The following is a 19,575-nucleotide window of genomic DNA, read 5'->3' as shown; positions in this document are numbered from 1 at the left end:
AGCCAAACACGTAACAATCATGTTCCTAAGTGTAGCAACAATCTATTTGCTGCGTTTAATCCAGCACAGCAAATTCCAGCACCCACACTCCGCAGTTTCACCAGAAACAGGCAAGAGCAGAGGAATACTCAGAAGAGACAATCGCTCCTCACAAACTCTGGCAGGCTACAGAGAAGGAATATGCATGATAATGAAGAATCACCACACAGACGACCGGTATTGCCAAATGAACTTAGCACTGTTCTGTGGGGAAATTTAAAGCCCACCACGAGTCCATCCTAAAAAGCCAAGAGGCACTGGTTAGAAAACCTCCTAGAAAACAGAAGGCCCATGTCCGTTTAAGTTGGCCCTGGAGCACTGAATCATATGATGTGCTTTTGTTGCTATTTTTACATTTTTTAAAAAGCCAACAAAGTAGCTTTCCAGACATCCATGAATGGTACAGTGTGCTGAGCAGGCCTAACTGTTTAGCTTCCAGAAAGAACTCCCTCACCCCACCCGACATTCTGCTATTCTGCTCTCCCCGCCCCCCATGATAATATTTCATTTGTGACTCAAGTAACTTTTTAAAAAAGATATGCTTGATACTTTTCTGAAGCACTTATTTGGAAATAATTTGGTTTTAAGACTCTTTCCAGAAGGCACAAACTAGAGAAAGTCTCTAAAAAGAGAATACAAAAGTCAGAGAGGAGAAGAATATTGAAAATGGGAGCCCTGCGCTGGTGAGGAGACACGTGGCGCCCTAAAATACCATGCCATGCCAGGGTTCGGAAGCCTCTCAGCTTTGTCCATGTCAGAGGATGAAGACTGGAAGGGAGGGAGGGAAGTGAGGAAAGAGAAACACAAGTGCACAAAGTGGGTCAAGCTGCAATTTGCAGGAGGCCAATGGTTTACGACACAGGACAACCTAAATGGAACGAAATCAATTAGGTACTGCTCACCTGTTGACCTAATGCTTATTGAATGTCTTATAACCAAGATACATGGCTTTGCCCATTAGCTTATGGAGTTAGAAGCCACACATATAAAACATCAAGTGGTTTCACTTATGATACCCTCTGGAACTGATGCTCGTCTATTGGAAGGAGGGAAGGGAAGGAGGGATAGAGGTTCTGAACTACCGGGGATGATGAAGCCAAAAAAGTTTCTATTCTTATGGAATCACGTCTGTATAACTGTTTGTAATACTGCAAATTTCACATTTTAAATGCACTTGAAATGTTGTCATATGTATGTATTAAGTAAGCTACATGTAAATGAAGATCCTTGACTTGGTATTCTATCAAACGCTGTTCTCCGATCAGACGTGGACAATCGCACACAGGAACTCTGCCACGCTTCCTTCCACAGGAGAAAGTAAGTAAGCAGAAGGCGAGGTTGGAAAAAAGTGCTTCTTACCTCTTTCTGGCTTCTTCATATTGCCAATTAAGTCTGACTCGGTCTACAAGTCTTGTTTTATCATCAAAGACAAACTTTCCGGAACAGAAGAGAGAAAAAAAGAAAGGAAACGCATATTAAAAACATATTTCCAAAATAGCAACTTCACTTAAACTTTCGGCAGCAATGAGAAATATTCTTAATCTCTTTCACTTTCAATCTGTGCAAGGTCTAGAAGGAAACACCGAATAACCCTTTGCGGCCACCCCTGGCTGGGGAGGGGGAAGGGGGAAGGGAAGACTCTTGCTTGCCTGAACTGGTAGGGTTTTTTGTTTTTTTTACAGCAGCAGCATTTCTATCTATTCTGTAATTCCAAACAACAACCACAAATTAGGTTTTAAAAGAAGTAGGAAATTACTTAGTAAAAGTTGATACAAAGGCAAAAACCAGTCACCCTATTTTGTGCAGTACATTCTCTTAATTCCTCAGTAAACGTAAAATAATGATGTTCTACTCAGAAGCCCCACGGTCTGAGGAAGCTGGACTAGCTGTGTGAGGTATGGGCTGGTGGACGCCTTCTGATGCCACGAGGTGTGTTAAAGAACCAAGGGCAAGCCGGGCACGGTGGCTCACGCCTGTAATCCCAGCACTTTGGGAGTCTGAGGCAGGCGGATTACGAGGTTAGGAGATCGAGACCATCCTGGCTAACACGGTGAAACCCCTTCTCTACTAAAAATACAAAAAATTAGCCGGGCATAGTGGCGGGCGCCTGTAGTCCCAGCTACTGGGGAGGCTGAGGCAGGAGAATGGCGTGAACCCAGGAGGCAGAGCTTGCAGAGAGCCAAGATTGAGCCACTGCACTCCAGCCTGGGCGACAGAACGAGACTCCGTCTTAAAAAAAAAAAAAAAAAAAAAAAGAACCAAGGGCAAAAGGAAAGCAAGCAAGGTCTCAAAAAGCCAGAGCTCGAGGAGTACCAATATAGAGTTAGCCTCTAAATGCGGTGCTCTGTGACGAGTAGATGTACTTAAATATTTTTGTACCAGTTACACTGATGACAACAAAATCCTACACAAAACAAAAAGAGACATGTACAGGAAGTAACTGTAGTACATTTTGGTTAATTCCTCATTCCTGCAAATATTCATACAACTCCAGTTTCAATAAATCAGCTCCATCTGTTGATCTGACCTTACTAGATCACATATTATGACCACCAAGTCTTTATGTTTTTGAAATAACTTCCCATCAACAAGTATCTGAAAATATTCAACTTGAATGATTAGCAGTGAATTTATCGACATGAGTTTTGATTTATGTTGATGAAAAATGTCTTTGCAAATTTATTGCCTTGAATGGCAAGATGAAAAAGTGCCTTACAAGGGACTGAGCATTCTCCAACCAGAATGACAATTGTTCATGGTTTCTTTTTTTGAGACAGGGTCTCACACTATTGCTCAGACTAGAGTGCAGTGGCGCAATCACAGCTCACTGCAGCCTCAACCCCTTGGGCTCAAGCGATCCTGCTGTCTCAGCCTCCCAAGTAGCTGGGACTACAGGCATGAGCCACCACGCCCAGGTGGTTGCCCAGCCATGTTGCCCAGGCTGGTCTTCAACTCATGGGCTCAAGCAATCTGGCCACCTCTGGCCACCTCAGCCTCCCAAAGTGCTAGGATTACAAGCATGCGCCACTGTGCCTGGCCACAATTATACATGTTTAAACGGCCTCATCCAGTGCTCCTCTCCAGCTTCCTCAGTATAAATATATTTAAGTGGCAGTGCCACAGCTCCAAAAACTGTCCACAGTGGAGATGAGCTACTTGCCATTTCAGTCCCCTCTTTATTAGTGACCCTGCAATCAACTCTTCATCAAGATCAATAAACATCATCTCTCAAACCTCTTCTCAAAGCTGTATGCACCTCTCTCTAAGCTTTGTTTCTGTACTCTTCTTTGAGAATTAAATGGACATTTTAGTGAAAAGAAAAGACAGCTAAATGGATCCAAGAGACTCCTGCTTCAGAGTTCCTATGCAGAGTTACAGCGTGTGCAACCCTGTGGCTGCAAATCTCCAGTCTCAAAAAGCACGTCTGATATACAGCAATATCCACCCCACAAAACAGACTCAACACAAGCACAAAGTGAGGTAGGCAGACTTCTAAGAAGGCCCCTAATGACCAACACCTCCTGGGATTCTCCCCGTGTGAAATTCCCTCCCTCTGAGAATTAACTGGGTCTATAACTTGACTCTAACCAATAGAACAGAGCAAAGGTGATGGGAAGTCATTTCTGTGAATAGGTTACAAAAGACTGTGACTTCCATCTTGCTAGCAGACTCTCTCAGCTGGTACACTTTGACGAAGCAGGCTGCCGTGCTGGAGCAGCCCATGTGGCAAGGAACTGAAGCCCTCAGTCCAGCAACCTGTGAGGAACTGAATCCTGCCAACAATCACATGAGCTTAAGAGTGGCTCCTCCCCCAAGTGAGCTTTTGGATGAGACCATAGCCCTGGCTGACACCTTGATTGCAGGTTCCTGAGAGACCCTGGAGCAGAAGACCCAGCCCAGTCTCCTGGACCACATCAAGCATGAGATAATAAAGGAGTGTTGTTGTAAGAGGCTAGGTTGGGGAAATCTGTTATGCAGCAATGGTTAGCTAATACAGTCATAGCCTTTTGATCTATTTTTCTATAACATGATGTGGTTTCTTAGAAAGTACAGGGGTTTAGGGATGAGAAATGTTTCAAAACCAGACCTGCTTTTCCTCAGCTATAAGACCTTAGGTAACCTGGCATCTCGGTCTCCTGCACATCACACAGGATGGGAACAACTACTTAAACTGAGATAACAGCTATGAGATTGCTGACCCAGGGTCAGCCCCAGTAAACTGCAGGAGCTTATCAACAATGAGCAGTGACTGCTCAAGTAGCATAACCAGCCATCACTCCTCACCTGACATTTTTAGAAGGGTTGACCTAAATCACTGGAGAACCTTCTATCTTAACTGTTTCTCTCAAATTAAATTCTAATTCTAACCTTACAATAAGCAGCAATGAATTATTCACGAATTCAGTGAGTCTTATACTTGTTTCCTTCCCTCGCTCCAAAATCTTTACGCAAAAATGCCAAACATTTTTGAATTACAGATTCTCCTCTGTGTGTTACAGATGGCGACCATATTCTTTCATCCAAAGAGATGCCTAGTCAAAAACGGCCAAGTGTACGTTTGGAACAACGTGGGCAATTTGAAAATAGGACTGTTCCAGGACACCCAAGACATAAAGGGCCGTGATTTCCTACATTATACTCCACTCAAAGAGGCACTAGTTGTCAAGATTTCAAAATATTAATTAGCTAATTATTTAAAACCCAGAGTTTTCCATCAATTATTTTTTTCTCCTTTTGTTGCTTTCCTTTTATTTATTTAATTTTGGGGGAGGGGTGGCACTGTGCATTCCACTGATACCTCGTCTTTACTTAATAATCCTTAAAAAGAAAAAAGAAGCTCTTTAAACTGCTTTTCCATTTGGTAACAAATTAATGTCAAGCTTCACTCAATGATACTACAATACTAGTGTCTTTGAATATCCACCATCCTGCTTCAAATGGTGATTTTCCCAACTTTGTTTTTGTGGCTAACTCAAGGCTTCGCTAATTAACAAAGGAGGCATTATGACATTCTTCCAAGTCTCAAACAAAAATGACTTTTAGTTCAATTCAATTTCCTGACATTCTTTTAGAAGAGTAAGAAACAGCAATAAAGTAACACCCAAGGTGGCACAGCTATAAAGCCTTTGGAAATCAGTGGTCTAAGGCAGGAATCAGTAACTATGGCCCTGGGGCCAATTCCAGCCCACTGGCTGTTCCGTAAGTGAACATTTGAGCAGCTCGAGGCCCCAACCTTACATGCTTGCAAGGCATCTCTGTCATGGCTGCATGTACACTACAATGACAGGGTGGGGCAGTTCCAGCAGAACTACCTGCAAAGCCTAAAACAGTGACTATATTTACTATCCGGCCCTTCACAGAAAAAGTGTGGGGACCCATGCTCTAAAAAGTGATATGTCTGTCAAAAGAACAGTGAAACTCAACTCTCACAAGGAGTATGTCATTTATAAGAGTCCAAATCGTAAGGGCAGCAGTAATAAGCAATTCAATTGTATCACACAGCTGGATGTGAGACACAGTACTTTTTCTTCAAACTTAATGGCACAAAAGTGAAGGCATTTCTTAAGTGAACATGGAAAATTACACCAAACCAGTGATGGCAACACTGAAGCAGCCCTCCCCTCTCCCGGTGCATTTCTCCCCCTGGGCTCACATATACCTCCCCGATGATATCAGTCTGGGAGCCGGCATCGCAGAACTGCTGGGGTAGACCAGCATCACCAGGCATGCCTGCATGGTGAGGGAAGTCCACTAGAGAGTCGGTAACGGAGCAGCTGTTCTTGAAGCTATCGGTCAGCTTGGCCAGGCTCTGGAACAGAATGAGACAAGCTCTTTGAACGGAGATGGCGATATTTCTCTTCCCTCCAGAAGTGGTCCTCTCATTTGTTTTAGGTCTGCTGCTTTATTTATTACTGAACAGTTGCCCCACCCCACCCCCATGCTCGTTAGATTTCACATAAATGCCCTTCATCACAGGCACCTCTAATAAAATTCTTAGTCATTTAAATCACACTGCAACTAAGTCCCCCTGGCAGCATGTGAATAAAATAGAGGACAATTATGGTACCATTTTTACTGGTTCTTAAACCTTCATGTTTCCTAAAGAAAAAAATAAGTATTTCTATCGAAAATGTCAATGAGTCTGACAGAGATGAATGCCGCCTTGAGATTGTTACAGAGGAAACACAGGGAAGGGGAAAACAGCTCCCAGACAATGCTTACGTATTTCTTTTTCAGTTCTTTGAGTTGCTGTTTTAGCTTACGTATTTTTATAAACCTCATCTCTCAGTCATAATTCTACATGGTCAAAAGTAATCTCATATGTATGTTGGTTTGCCAAAAATTAGAGTAAGTATGCATTCTGGCACATGAAATCTCTGTGTGTGACAGTTTTAAGCAGAAATCAGAATTCTGATTTTTTTTTTTTTTTTTTTTTGAGAGAGGGTCTCACTCTATCACTCAAGCTGGAGTGCAGTGGCACAATCGTAGCTCACTGTAGCCTCGACCTCCCTGGCTCAAGTGATCCTCTGACCTCAGCTTCCTGAGTACTTGGGACTACAGGTACACCACCACACCCAGCTAAACTTTTGTTTGTTTGTTTGTTTTTGTAGAGACCAGGTCTCACTATGTTGCCTGGGCTTTTCTCAAAGTTCTGGGCTCAAGCAATCCTCCTGCCTCAGCCTCCCAAAATGCTGAGCTTATAAGCATGAGCCACTGCACCCAGCCAGAAATCAGATTTTTGACCATTTCTTTTAGACTTCTGAATATATTCACTTTCAGCAAATTTTACTACAGATACCAGAACCAAAAATGTCCAAGTGCAGTAGAACTCACAAAACTGGCTTGAGATTGAGATAAAGCCTTCTTGGGAGGGGCCAATATTGTTAAGTTCACATAAGAAAGGCAAAACAACTTATTTAACCTGGATAGAAGAGGACTCTGCCTGTGCCTCTTCCTGGAGCTTCTCAGAGTTTGAGAGGCTATGGAGACGTCAAAGAAGGTGCTCGGGCCTGAAGCTTCTTTCAGAAATTCTATCTGTTGCCTCCACGGTGGGAACTCAAGCAAGGCAAATGAGTGGCTGGCCCTGGTGCTGCACACGGTGGCCTCAGAGAGGCCGGGGCAGGCAGCCCTGCTTGGCCTCATGGCGTAAAGCCTCTGTGTCTCCACCATGGAACACCATGTGGTTCAGCCTGCGGTGTTGATGATGGATAACAAACATGGGGCATCTTGTTTGATGTCAGCTGAGCAGAGACCTTAATAAATGGTAGCTGTTCTCAGTGCTACCTGTGTGCCAAAAAAAAAAAAAAAAAAAAAATCTAACAATTAACCATTTACTTATCACAACCTGGAGAGGTCATCTGAAAATACAGTTTCCTAGGCCCTACCTCCAGAGATTCTAATTCAGTGAGTCTAGGGTGGGGCCTGGTAATCTGCATCTTAACAAGCACCATGAGGACTCTCCGCAAGTCCCTCATGGCCTTGACCTTAGAAGGCACTGCCCAGGCAGGGTAGTTTTTTTGTGCATCTGTCTCATTTTGCCTATGAGTTTGAGCTTTGCTTGTTCTGTCCTGTGGGTCTTATACGCTACAGAATCTAGACACATGCCAGCAGGCAGTAGGTGCTCACTTAGGGTAGCAGATGAAAAATAAAAGCTGTAACCAAAAGCACTGAATGCATTCCAGCACTTTACGCCATGAGGTCAAGCAGGGCTCCCTGCCTCGGCCTCTCTGAGGCCACCATGTGCGGCACTAGGGCCAGCCACTCAGATGTCTTGCTTGAGTTCCCCACCATGGAGGCAGCTTTTTGCATTTGCAAAAGTTCAACTTTTTCTAAAAATAACAGAAACTACAAGAGCTCAAGGGGAAAAAAACATAAAGCAGTATAAAGCTGCAATGATCCCAGCTATATATAATACAAATACACCCACATAGTAAAATACTATGCAACCATCTCAAGGAAAGCAGCAGCTCTTTGTGTACAGATATGGGGAAAGGTAGGGGATATTGCTGTTAAGTGAGGAAGCTAGTGCGGAACAGTATCACAGTCCTGGCTTTGCGTGAGGGCGGCTAAACACGTATTCTCTTTTTGTGAGCCCGCATGAATGCTGGAAGGGTAGGCAAGAAGGTAATAAAGGCAGTTAGGGGCAGTAGGAGGATGGGGCGATAGCGAGACTTCTTATCATAGACCTTTGGAATTATCTTGATTATTGAACAATATAAATGTATCACCCATTGCTGTGGGTTGAATTATGTTCCCCCAGGCCATACGTTCAAGTCCTAGCCCCAGGAACCTGTGAGTGTGACCTTATTTGGAAATAGTCTTTACAGATGTAATCTAGTTAAGATGAGGTCGTACTTGATTAGGGCGGGCCGTTAACCAATGGCTGGTGTCCTTACAGGAACAGGAAATTCAGACACAGAGACAGTCATGTGACCATGGAGGCAGCGACCAGAGTGACGTGTCTACAATCCAAGGAAGCTGGAAGAGGCAAGGAAGGATCCTCCCCTAGAGGCTTCAGAATTGTGACTCCATCCACACCTTGATTTCAGACTTCTGGCCTCCAAAACTGAGAGACTAAATTTCTGTTGTTCTAAAGCCACTCAGTTTGTGCTACCTTGTTATGGCACCCCCAGAAAACTAAAACAGTCAGCCTCCATATCCGCAGGTTCCACATCTCCAGCTCTAACCCACTGCAGATAGAAAATATTCAGAGGAAAAAAAAAACAAAAAATAACACGAAGAAAAAAACCAATACAGTGTAACATCAATTTACATAGCATTTACACTGTAGGAGGTATTGTAACTAATCTAGAGATGATTTACAGTATATGGGAGGAGCCAGGTGCCATGGCTCATGCCTGTAATCCCAGCACTTTGGGAGGCCGAGACAGGAGGATCGCTCGAGGCCAGGAGTTTGAGACCAGCATGGCCAACACGGCGAGACCCTGTCTCTACTAAAAATATAAAAATTAGCCAGGCATGATGGTGCGCACCTGTGGTCCCAGCTACTCTAGAGGCTGAGGTGAGAGGATGGCTTGAGCCTAGGAGGTCAAGGCTACAGTGAGCCATTTTTGTGCTATTGTACTCAAGCCTAGGTGACAGAGATCCTGTCCCCCCCAAAAAAAAGAAAAGTATACAGGAGGATTGTGCAGGTTATATGCAAATACTACACCATTTTATATAAGGGACTTGACCATCCAATGATTTTGGTATCCTGAGGGATGGGGGTGTGTCTTCGAACCAATCCCCCAAGGATACAGAGGGATGACTACATACGTACTTAAATACAGTGGGGGGTGCGTATGTATGTATGCATGTGTGTGTGTGTGTGTGTTATATACACATATATGTTATATATACAAGAACTATATAACATGTAATACGTAAGTATATTAAAATGCGTGTGTGTGTGTTATATACACATATATGTTATATATACAATAACTATATAACATGTAATACATAAGTATATTAAAAACATCTTAAAATAAAACACATGAGCAGGCAGGCAGCTTACATGCATCAGGTCCCGCCTCTCCTTCTCGCCTGTGCAAATGGCCTTCTTGATGGTCCGGAGCTCACTCATGATAGCCTGCGCCTCATCCAGTTTGTAGCTGGTGTGAGTACTTGACATCTTCCGATCAATCCTAGTTAAAACAGAAAAATCAATGTCATTTCACATGAGATCCTAGCATTCCATTAAACATACAACTACGAAAACCTGAAAGCTTCATAGAAAGGTGGAAACAGTTAAAGTAATGCTTTGGCTAAGAAAAAGAAAGACCCCACGGAAGCATCCCTCCTTCTGGTCGATACAACACCCTTTGCTCAGGAGCACCCTGGGCAGGTGAAGACGTCCGAGTCGGGATGCCCATGTCCTCCGCTAATGATTGCGCAACAAGATTGCTTGCTTGAGTAATTTCCCGAGACTGTAAATTCCTCTCTTTGAAAAGAGGACATGTTTTGTTTATCCCCAGGTTAGTGGTCAAAATCTTTGTTAAATAAACATATGAATGAGATCTGTGTACAGGGAGAATATACGGGACACAGCAAGAAGTAGTGAGCTTTTGATAATGGTGCTTTGTACAAAAGCTGGAAACCTTTTCTGTCTCCTATAACTCTGATTTCATTCTGGTTCTAATTTATTACTCACTCTTTCTCCTCCCAAGTCCTCAATTCTTTCCTTCAATCCAAACACTCATCCAGGGAAAATGGCAATGTCCCTCCCTCCCTCCTTCCTCCCCTTCCTCCCACCTTTCCTCCAAACTTCCATCCTCCCAGCCAGCTCCTGGGCACACCAGGCCTGGGTCTGGGGCTGGACGCAGAGCACAGAACAAAACAAGACTCGGTTCCGCCTTCAAAGGGAGGTGGCCTCTGGAGCATGTCCTTTGTTACATCCCCTACACCTGAGGCTCCAGCATGGGAAGCCCTAAGGCTAAGGAACTTGAGAAACTTTGGTCCAGAGTGGAATGAATTCCTTCTCTGGAAAGCAACTGGCTTCTTTCAGGTTCAGAGTCTCCCAGTTCACAGGTCCTAGTTCTAACATTTCCCTCCATGTTATCCTGAAAACCTGGATCATTAACTGCCAGCCCCAACTCCCTTGCTTACCACTCACAGGAAACTCTGGCATGCTGGTGGGTGCGAGTGGCACCCAGCTCTGCCACTCACTGGCTGTGGGACCTGGGTGAGTCACTTCCCCTCTTTCCACCTGCTTCTTCCTGTCTCAAATGGGTACACTAAAAATACTTCTCCCATGGGATGGGCATGAGATTTAATGAGAAAATGCAAGGTAAGAGCTTGCTTGGCAGGAGGCCTGGCATATGGTGTTTGTGGTGATTGTTATTATCAGGATAACACAGAATCTCCTTACTCATGGGAGAAAAAGTAAATAACTTGCCAACTCTGGTATTTTATTATCATTAACAAATTCTTTGCCAAATATGTCACAACTCAAGCCAAACTTGGCACCGGAGTCAACCTGAGCTATCAGCATCCATGGCCTAGGAAGAGGGCAAACAACACAAGCAGGAAGCCATTGACTCCCTTTGAATAGGGCTCTGGAGCTCAGCAGCATTGCTGTGATTGCCATCAGCTACAAATAAAATACTTATAAACACTAGTCCTGAGTTCTGCCCCAAGGAGAGCAGATAGAGGCACACCGTGCATGGTGAATAATGACACTCCTAAATGCCAACGTGTCCTGACCCTGCAGGCACTTCCATAATGGCTGTTACAGACTTGTAGGTTTCTCAAATACACATTGCCTTGTCTGTTCCTACAAAGCAGAAGTCTTTATTTACACATCTTTATTAAAAGGTACATATATCTTTAACTATAGAGTGTTCCATGCCAAAAGTTAAAATAAGTGAGCATGAACTCAAGTTTGAGCTGTGGGCATATTTTTTCTTTTTATTCTGCTCTCATTAAATCCCTTCTTTCACAAAACAGTTCATCCAAAGGATCAAGGTGGTAAACTTTAACAGTCTATGTCACCTGAGGGTCCTCGGGAGATTTGGCAATAAAATAGAAAAAGTTCCTAGCACAGTACCAGCAGGCCACTTGGTGGCTACTAAAATGTGGGAGCCAATAGCAAGAATGGTGACAGTAGGCATATAAACCCATTGTACATTTTCAAAACTCTTTTGTTTTTCCCTCAAAACCAGCCCCACTTCCGTCAAAATGGCTGGCCTTCTCACTCACTGCTGGTAACTCACTGGGATATTCATGGAAGGGCTACCTTATACTTTCTTAGCTGTCATAGCTTCACAACACCTCCATTTTTTCAATTGTGATCCATTTTCATCCAACAAAAACTTCAAAGGACAGTAAATGTCTTCTTTTACTTCTGCAAAATTCATTTATTTGAGAGCACACTCTCTCTCTCTAAAACTTCCCTAAAAAACTTTGGTCCAATGTAGATGATGTGCTCAATGATTTGGTATTTTTTAAAAATATTGATGTATTCCAGTTCATTTAAAAAATCATAAGATCTGTGACTGCCAAAGAACTGCCTTATTCTAGTCTTAATTTTAATTAAGAGTGCAAGACAGTGCCTTTACCATACATCACAAATAAAATGATAGAAAAGTGGTAACTGCTCAAGGAGACTAAACAAGGACATAAGTTATTATGCAGTATGAAATCAAAATTCAGTGCACAGACTCACAGTCTTTACTTTTGCACCCTCTACATTTTGCATTCAGCTTCAGGGACGTTAAGTGATTTGCTGAGGGTCACACAGCCAGTAACAGGCAAAGTGAAGTTCACGGCCAAGGCCCCCCACACCAGGACTTGTCTGCTCCATCACCAGGTTTGCAATATATTCAAAGTCAAGGCCTCTAAATGCCCACTGTGTCAAACCTGAAGGCCACCCATATAACCAGTCAAATGTCATCCCAAAAGTAAACTGGTGCTCTTTATGGTGTGCTTTTGAAAGAAATGGGTTGGAGAGAAAAGAAGATACAGCTTCAGATGAGGAACCTAGTACAATGGAAAAGGCATTTTAGAGATGTTTATTGTCAACCTCTACCTCCTGCCACCCTAAAATTTCCATATTGGTTGTTCAATTTAAGATGTCAAGAGAATTGCACTAGTAAAAATAAGAGTAAAACCACATAACTTCTTAACCCCACATCTTGAAGGAAAGAGCTGCCAGCCCTCTAAAGATATTCTGTGTTAATACCACAGATTACAACCCAAAAGAATGGAAAGGTTTGTTACAACTTCTACATTTTCTATCAGCAGCTCTGGCAGAGGGCCTTGGGTGAACCTCAGAAAGCTTCCGGCGGCTTTGTATCAACAGCAAGACCTGTGTGGAACACCAGACCTGTCCCACAACCAGGAACAACGCTCTTTTTGTTTCCAGCCCATTTCTGTACGTTTCGCTGTTATCTGAGCATTGCCGGGGTTTTCGCGTGGGCTGTTCCTTAGGTGCCACGCTAATGGGAGATCGTTACTTTAAGCCTGTTCTAACTGAACAATCCCACCCTTTCTTGAAACTGCTAAATCCCTTCAGACAGAAAATGCTAATTCTAATATGTAGTAATGCTTCATTCTGGTATTGCATGCTTAGAAGGATGTAGTGGCTCATATTTAAGGAGACAAATGAGTTTCACCCCATTTGGGAAGTTAATCAAGAAATCAAAAGTCTTGAAGCAGAGGCTCACCTAGTGGCTAAGAATGTACCTCATGGAAACTAGTTAGTGGAACATCTGGTGAGCATCCCTTTCTGTGATTTGAACGGCAGTGATAACAGGACTTCTTAAAACCCAGGCCAAAACAATATCACACAAAATGCACAAGAGAATGCTGTGCTAGAGGACAGTTGGCAAGAAGGTGACTGGGCAATGTCTAGAGGCCTCCCTGAGTTCCTCTAGCCCAGGGACAAAAGTTTTGGCCAAGGAAAGATCTGCCCTCATTCAGAGTGTCCCAGTGTCCGAGAAAGAAGTGGACCCTGTGATGGCTACTAGCGGGCAGGAAAAACAACCTCAGCCACTCCCCCCAGCACCCGGGCAATCTGCATTCACTCCCAAGCCCCACCCTGTGCTGAGAACCGGCTGGGTCCTCAGGATGAAGCAGCAAACAAAGCCAAGTCCTTGTCTTCATGCAGCACGATTCGAGCCAAGGAGACAGACAATGAAAAGTACATCCTTAGGTCAGGCAGTCACGAATGTTTTCAAAAAAAAAATGAAGCAGAGTTTGGGGATAGAGTGTGACAGAGTACATTTTTAGATGGATGGTTAAGCCAGGATCTCTCGAGATGTCACTAAGCAAAGGCCCACAGAAGTGGGGGGGAGCAGGCATGTGAGAATCTGGGGGAAAGAGCATTCCAGGCAGAGGGAGCTCCAAGTACCCATGGTAAAGGCAGGACATCCCTTTCAAAGGTGAAACTAGACGTAAATGAGGCAGGGCCAGGGCCAGCCTATGTAGAGTCTGGCTTGTGTTGTAGCTGAGAGAGAGCCACAGGAGGACTACAAGGAGAGCACTAGCTGTGGAAGAACCCCGTGGCTACTGTGTGAGGATGGAGACTCACATTAGTGCTTGGCCCAGAGCCGTGGTGGTGGAAGCTGTGAGAAGGATCAGAGGCCAGGTGTAGAAACAGCACACAATGGACAAGGTGGCCAGGCAGTGTTCCCCAAAAGCATCTTCTGCCATCAAGCCAGTGCTCAGGGACATTATAGGTATCATGGCAGGAAAAGGCTCCAATAACACGAGCAGGAAACTCAGGGAAGCGCAATGTTAAATGAGCTTCCCAGCTGCAGGACCACTCAGAATCTACAATAAGGGGCTGGGTGCAGTGGCTCACGCCTGTAATCCCAGCACTGTGGGAGGCCGAGAAGGGCAGATGGCTTGAGCCCAGAAGTTCGAGACCAGCCTGGGCAACATGGTGAAACCCCGTCTCTACTAAAAATATATAAAAATTAGCTGGGCATGGTGGTGTGCACCTGTAGTCCTAGCTACTCAGGAGGCTGAGGCAAGAGAATCGCTTGAACCCGGGAGGCGGAGGTTGCAGCGAGCCAAGATCGTGCCACTGCACTCCAGCCTGGGCCACAGAGTAAGACTCCGTCTCAAAAAAAAAAAAAAAATCTAACACAAGGTACATTCTAGAGCTCCAGGCAGGAGCTGGAGAGGGGAATTTGCCCACATCTATTGGTGCACTTGGTCCGTTCACGCACGTCACCCAGTTGGGAAATATTGAGCGTGTCCTGGTCCTGAGTCTTCCCTTTGCCTCTGGACACTAGTAGTAAGTTACAGTAAGGTAATTTTTCCAAAACGTTTCAGAAACTTTAGGGCAACAGAGTCCAGGAGATCTTTCACTGGAAAAGCTCAATTTTTCTGTAAACTTTAATTACTCATTGTAAATGGTGCTCCTATTTTCTGAAGACTTTTATAAAAGGCCTCAAGAGAAATGCAAATTGAAACTACACTGAGATACTATCTCTCACCTATGAGACTGGCAAAAATGCAAATGCTTATCAACACATCCTGTTGGCAAAGCCACAGGAAACGAGAACACTCATATGTTAGTGGTAGGAAGGCAAAACGGTGCAACCCCTCAGCAAAGGAATTTGGCCATATCTAATACAAGCTGAGTATCCCTAATCTGAAAATCCAAAATCCAAAGTGCTTCAAAATCTGAAACTTTTTAAGCGTTGACATGACACTCAAAGAAAATGACCAGTGAAGCATTTCAGGTTTCAGATTTTTGGGTTAGGGATATTGAACCAGTAAGTATAATGCAAATATTCCAAAACCAAAAAAAAAAAAAAAACTGAAATCCAAAACACTTCTGGTCCTAAGCATTTCAGATAAGAAATATTCAACCTGTAATACAACAAATACATTCACCCTTTAACCTACCAAGCCCGCTTTCAGGAACTTATCCTGAAAGATACACATCCACAACTTAGGTAAAAAGCTGACGAGAAATGTTATTAATATAAATCAAAGCATTGGGCTAACAAGGCCAGAACCTACCGATCATCTTCACACCACAAAAAGAAATAAGCACAGAGTGGTGCCTCCTGATGGAAGTAACACCACCACCTAAAAACATTCTTACTAAAAAAAGAAAAGAAATCCAACTTGAATCAGATCAAGCCTCTCAAACCATTACACCCATTTGCATAAATAACAAGGGACAGAGGAACACGTTCAATGACATCATGTGAATTTCAGCAGCAAAACCCAACATCAGGGAAATTCTATAGGACAACCAAATTACTTTCTCCAACAAATAAGCTGTCAGGGGAAAAAAGGAGGGAGAGTAGAAAAGAAAAGACGTAAGAGACACATCAACCAAAGGCACTCTGTGGCCCAAACTGGACCCAAACACCTGAAGAAATGCGAGAGCTCACTGGACACAAGATGCCTAGTAAATGGGGTACAGGGATTAGAGTTATTTTCAAAAGGAGTCCATAACTTTAGGAGACATATTTATGGATTAAATGGGATTCTGGCATTTGCTTCAATAAGGCCGTGAGAGCTTAGCAGATGGGGTGGGGTCACCACCGAACCAAGACTGGCAATTGTGCAGGTTAAATGGGGTGAGGGGTACAGGAGGGTTTCAGTATACTATTCTCTCTACTTTTGTGTTTGATATTTTCCATCATTAAAAGCTTACATGTATACACTTCACATAGATACATATAAAACACACATCTGTGTACATATTCTATCATTAACCCAGCGAACATATCTGTGGCCAATTCCTCTCTACAACAATCAACAACATATATAGATTTAAAGTAAAATACAAAAGGTTCTTTTTTCCTTTCTTGGACCCAAGTGTAATGATGAATTTCCTTGCTAGCCAGGAAATTCACCAAGATAAACAAGGCAAGCTTAAAATGTTATAAGCAGCCAAACTCCTGGTGAGGTGCTCTGGAAAAGAATACACTGGATATTCTGGGAAACAAGAACAGCAGGAAATTTTCTGGAGGAAAATCTCAGGCCACTGCCTTAAGCAATGTTGGTGATAAAATCAGAGATGCTTCATGTTTAGGTATAACAGCTCACGTGCTATCTGTACATATAGTCAGGATTTCCCAGTAGAGATGGGGTAATCACATTTTCAATGCTTGAAAAGGCCTTCTAAAATTTCTCAATTAAAAAAATATACATTTGCATGATTCGATCCAAACATAAAAGCCCAATGTTCAATACCAGAAAAATAATGAGGCTGTTTTCATCTCATGAGCTGTGGAACTCAGAGAAAGGCTACCAGATTATCTTCCACTTACAAAAATATTTTAAGAGTGGCACGGGTGCCTGTGTTTTCTCTCCTTCCTGTGAGGCTGTGTCTGTCCCAGAATAAAGTAAACATGCACAGTGACAACGCAGCGTCAGACAGAGCCAAGGCAACATGCCCATTAAACAACAGCTCTGGGCAGCTCCCTCCTGAAAGCCGACTTGCCCCTGGTCAGGCATGAGGTGGGGTGGGCTCCTCAGGACCAAGGCCAGGTCCAGAGCCTTCCCCAGGCCACTCCTTGGCCTCCAGGGGGAGGGCGGGTATTCTCATGAGCTCTGGCAAGCAGAAGGAGCCTCCCCTTGGCTCAGGCAGGCAGGAGGAGCCTCCCCTTGGCAAGTGGCAAGTTTACAATTGCTGTTCCCAAGCGTGGGATCTTGATAATGAAAGCAGAAAGAACAGCACTGGCCCGCCTCTCTTCCAGGAGCACAACTTGCGCTCCGTTTTGGCCGCAGGTGTAAAGTTAAAATTCTCGTTATTCTGGCTCCGGCTTCTCTGTCTAATGCCCCTAGGGAAACAGAGGCTGCCTTTTCCTATTCTTGAAACCACTGCAACTACAAAAGATGAATTCACATCCTAGCCATGCTAAGGAGAAGGGGGTTTTCTCAGTCAGCAGTATGTTTTATTTTCTAAATCAGTCCGTCTACAGCTGACACTGCTATATGGCCTTTGTCTTCAAATAAGGAAATGGAGTTCACCAGAACGATGGAGCCAAGGCAAAGCAACGGGCGCTGAGCCCAGCAACCCACTATAGAAACCACGGCCATGAGGGAAGTGCCAGACGTGGCTCCCTGCTGATGCTCAGGGATCCTGAGCAAACTCAGACTCTTCCTGAACCCCAGTCACCTTCCTCAGAGCTGCAAATGAGAATGACATTAACTGCAACCTGCAGCATGCACAATGACTAACATTAAAACCACATACTGGGCCGGGCGCAGTGGCTCATGCCTGTAATCCCAGCACTTTGGGAGGCCGAGGCAGGCAGATCACATGAGGTCAGGAGGTCGAGACCAGCCTGACCAATATGGTGAAACCCAGTCTCTACTAAAAATATAAAAGTTAGCTGGGCATGGTGGTGTGTGCCTGTAATCCCAGCTACTTGGGAGGCTGAGACAGGAGAACTGCTTGAACCCAGGAGACGGAGGTCGCAGCGAGCCAAGATTGCACCACTGCACTCCAGCCTGGGTGACAGAGAAAGACTCCCCATCTCAAAAAAACAAAAAAACAAAAAACTACATATTGTCCACAGACACTGTATCGCAATGAGAGACAGCTACAGTGTGACCTAATGAAGGGAGAAAATTCACCTCAAATCCAACTAGTTAGTCCTAATAACTTTTGGTGACCTGTCACAAATCAAATGATTTGTTTCTGCTTATTCCTTATCCACCACCTTAGCCAAAGTGACACAGGATGACACTGCCACAGCACACACAGTCGCATCTGAGGAGGTGTTGGAGTATCTGGAGGCTGGCTGGAGTGGGGGGCTGAAAGGACAAAACACACGTTGGTGCATTTGGAAAGCACTCTGGCCCATGCACCGCATGAATGACAAAATCGGCAGCCAGTTAGTTGGAAAAGAAGCTTGATTTGCTTAAGACAAAACTAAAGAAGAGGCCGAGCACGGTGGCTCATGCCTGTAATCCCAGCACTCTGGGAGGCCGAGGCGGGCAGATCGCCTGAGGTCAGGAGTTGGAAACCAGCCTGGCAAATGTGGCAAAACCCCATCTCTACTAAAATACAAAAATTAGCCAGGCGTGGTGGCGGGCACCTGTAATCCCAGTTACTGGGGAGACTGAGGCACGAGAATCACTTGAACCTGGGAGGGGGAGGTTGCAGTGAGCCAAGATCACACCACTGCACTCCAGCCTGGGCGATGAGAGCAAGACGCTGTCTTAAAAGAAAAAAAAAAAAAAAAGACTAAAGAAGAAGCTGTACTAACTAGGGTTAATAAAAGGAAGCTCTGACTGTAGATCCAAAATGCACACAAACACACAGCTGGGTAATGGTAGATAATTACATCTGTACCTCACATTCCTTTATTACCTCCCCATAAAGAGCAGTGCTGCAGTCACGTGTGTCACCTCATGCGTCTGCACGCAGGATGAAAGACGGCAACATGGTGCCCACCTGCGTCAGTAACAGTAACCACACAGAGTTGGGCTAATTGTTTTGGGCTGGGCATGTACCAGGTGCTCGTGCTGTCCTCAGTATAACTGAGCACAATGATTGCTGTTATGGACTGTGTGTTTGTGTGTCCTCCAAATTCTAATGTTGCAGCCTTACCCTCTAATGTGATGGCATTTGAAGGTGGGGCCTTTGGGAGGTGATTAGGGTTAGATGAGGTCACAGGGTGGGACCCCATGATGGGATTAGGAAAAGGAAGAGAGAACAGAGCTTTTCCTCTCTTAGCCATGAGAGGAAACTGTGACAAGATGGTCATCTGCATATCAGGAATTAGGCCCTCACCAGGAACCAAATATTGGACCTCCAGCCTCCAGAACTGTGAGAAACAAATATCTGCTGTTCAAGTCACCCAGTCTATGGTATTTGTCATAGCAGCCCGAGCTGCCTAAAACAATCACCATTTGCAGATGAGAAAAGTAGGTGCAGAAGGCGTGAGGCACATGTGCAAGTTCAGCAAGGAAAGCCAGTGAATGGAGAGAATGGCTCAGCAAACCTTCAGACCCACACCAGCGCCATTTCTCAAACACCACCTTTAGTTCATGAAACCTGCAGACTTGATACAGCTCACTAATTGTAAACAATTCATCCCCAATCTCTTAGTA

General features: G+C 44.3%; 1 protein-coding gene across 3 annotated transcripts in view; it reads right to left on the bottom strand.

Annotated features, from left to right (window-relative positions):
• Positions 1-19,575, bottom strand: part of WWC3 (WWC family member 3) — a 128,202-nt gene that overhangs the window by 44,726 nt on the left and 63,901 nt on the right. For all 3 annotated transcript variants that reach the window (XM_024240837.3, XM_024240838.3, XM_024240839.3), the window contains exons 6-8: positions 9,557-9,686; positions 5,699-5,848; positions 1,399-1,472 (exon numbers count right to left, since the gene is read on the bottom strand). In XM_024240837.3, coding sequence (XP_024096605.2) covers positions 1,399-1,472; positions 5,699-5,848; positions 9,557-9,686 — 354 coding nt within the window. The remainder of the gene's footprint in view (positions 1-1,398; positions 1,473-5,698; positions 5,849-9,556; positions 9,687-19,575) is intronic.

The sequence above is a fragment of the Pongo abelii genome, chromosome X (assembly GCF_028885655.2).
Source record: "Pongo abelii isolate AG06213 chromosome X, NHGRI_mPonAbe1-v2.0_pri, whole genome shotgun sequence".
Classification (NCBI taxonomy): Eukaryota; Metazoa; Chordata; class Mammalia; order Primates; family Hominidae; genus Pongo; species Pongo abelii.
This window is presented reverse-complemented; position numbering and strand designations above follow the sequence as displayed.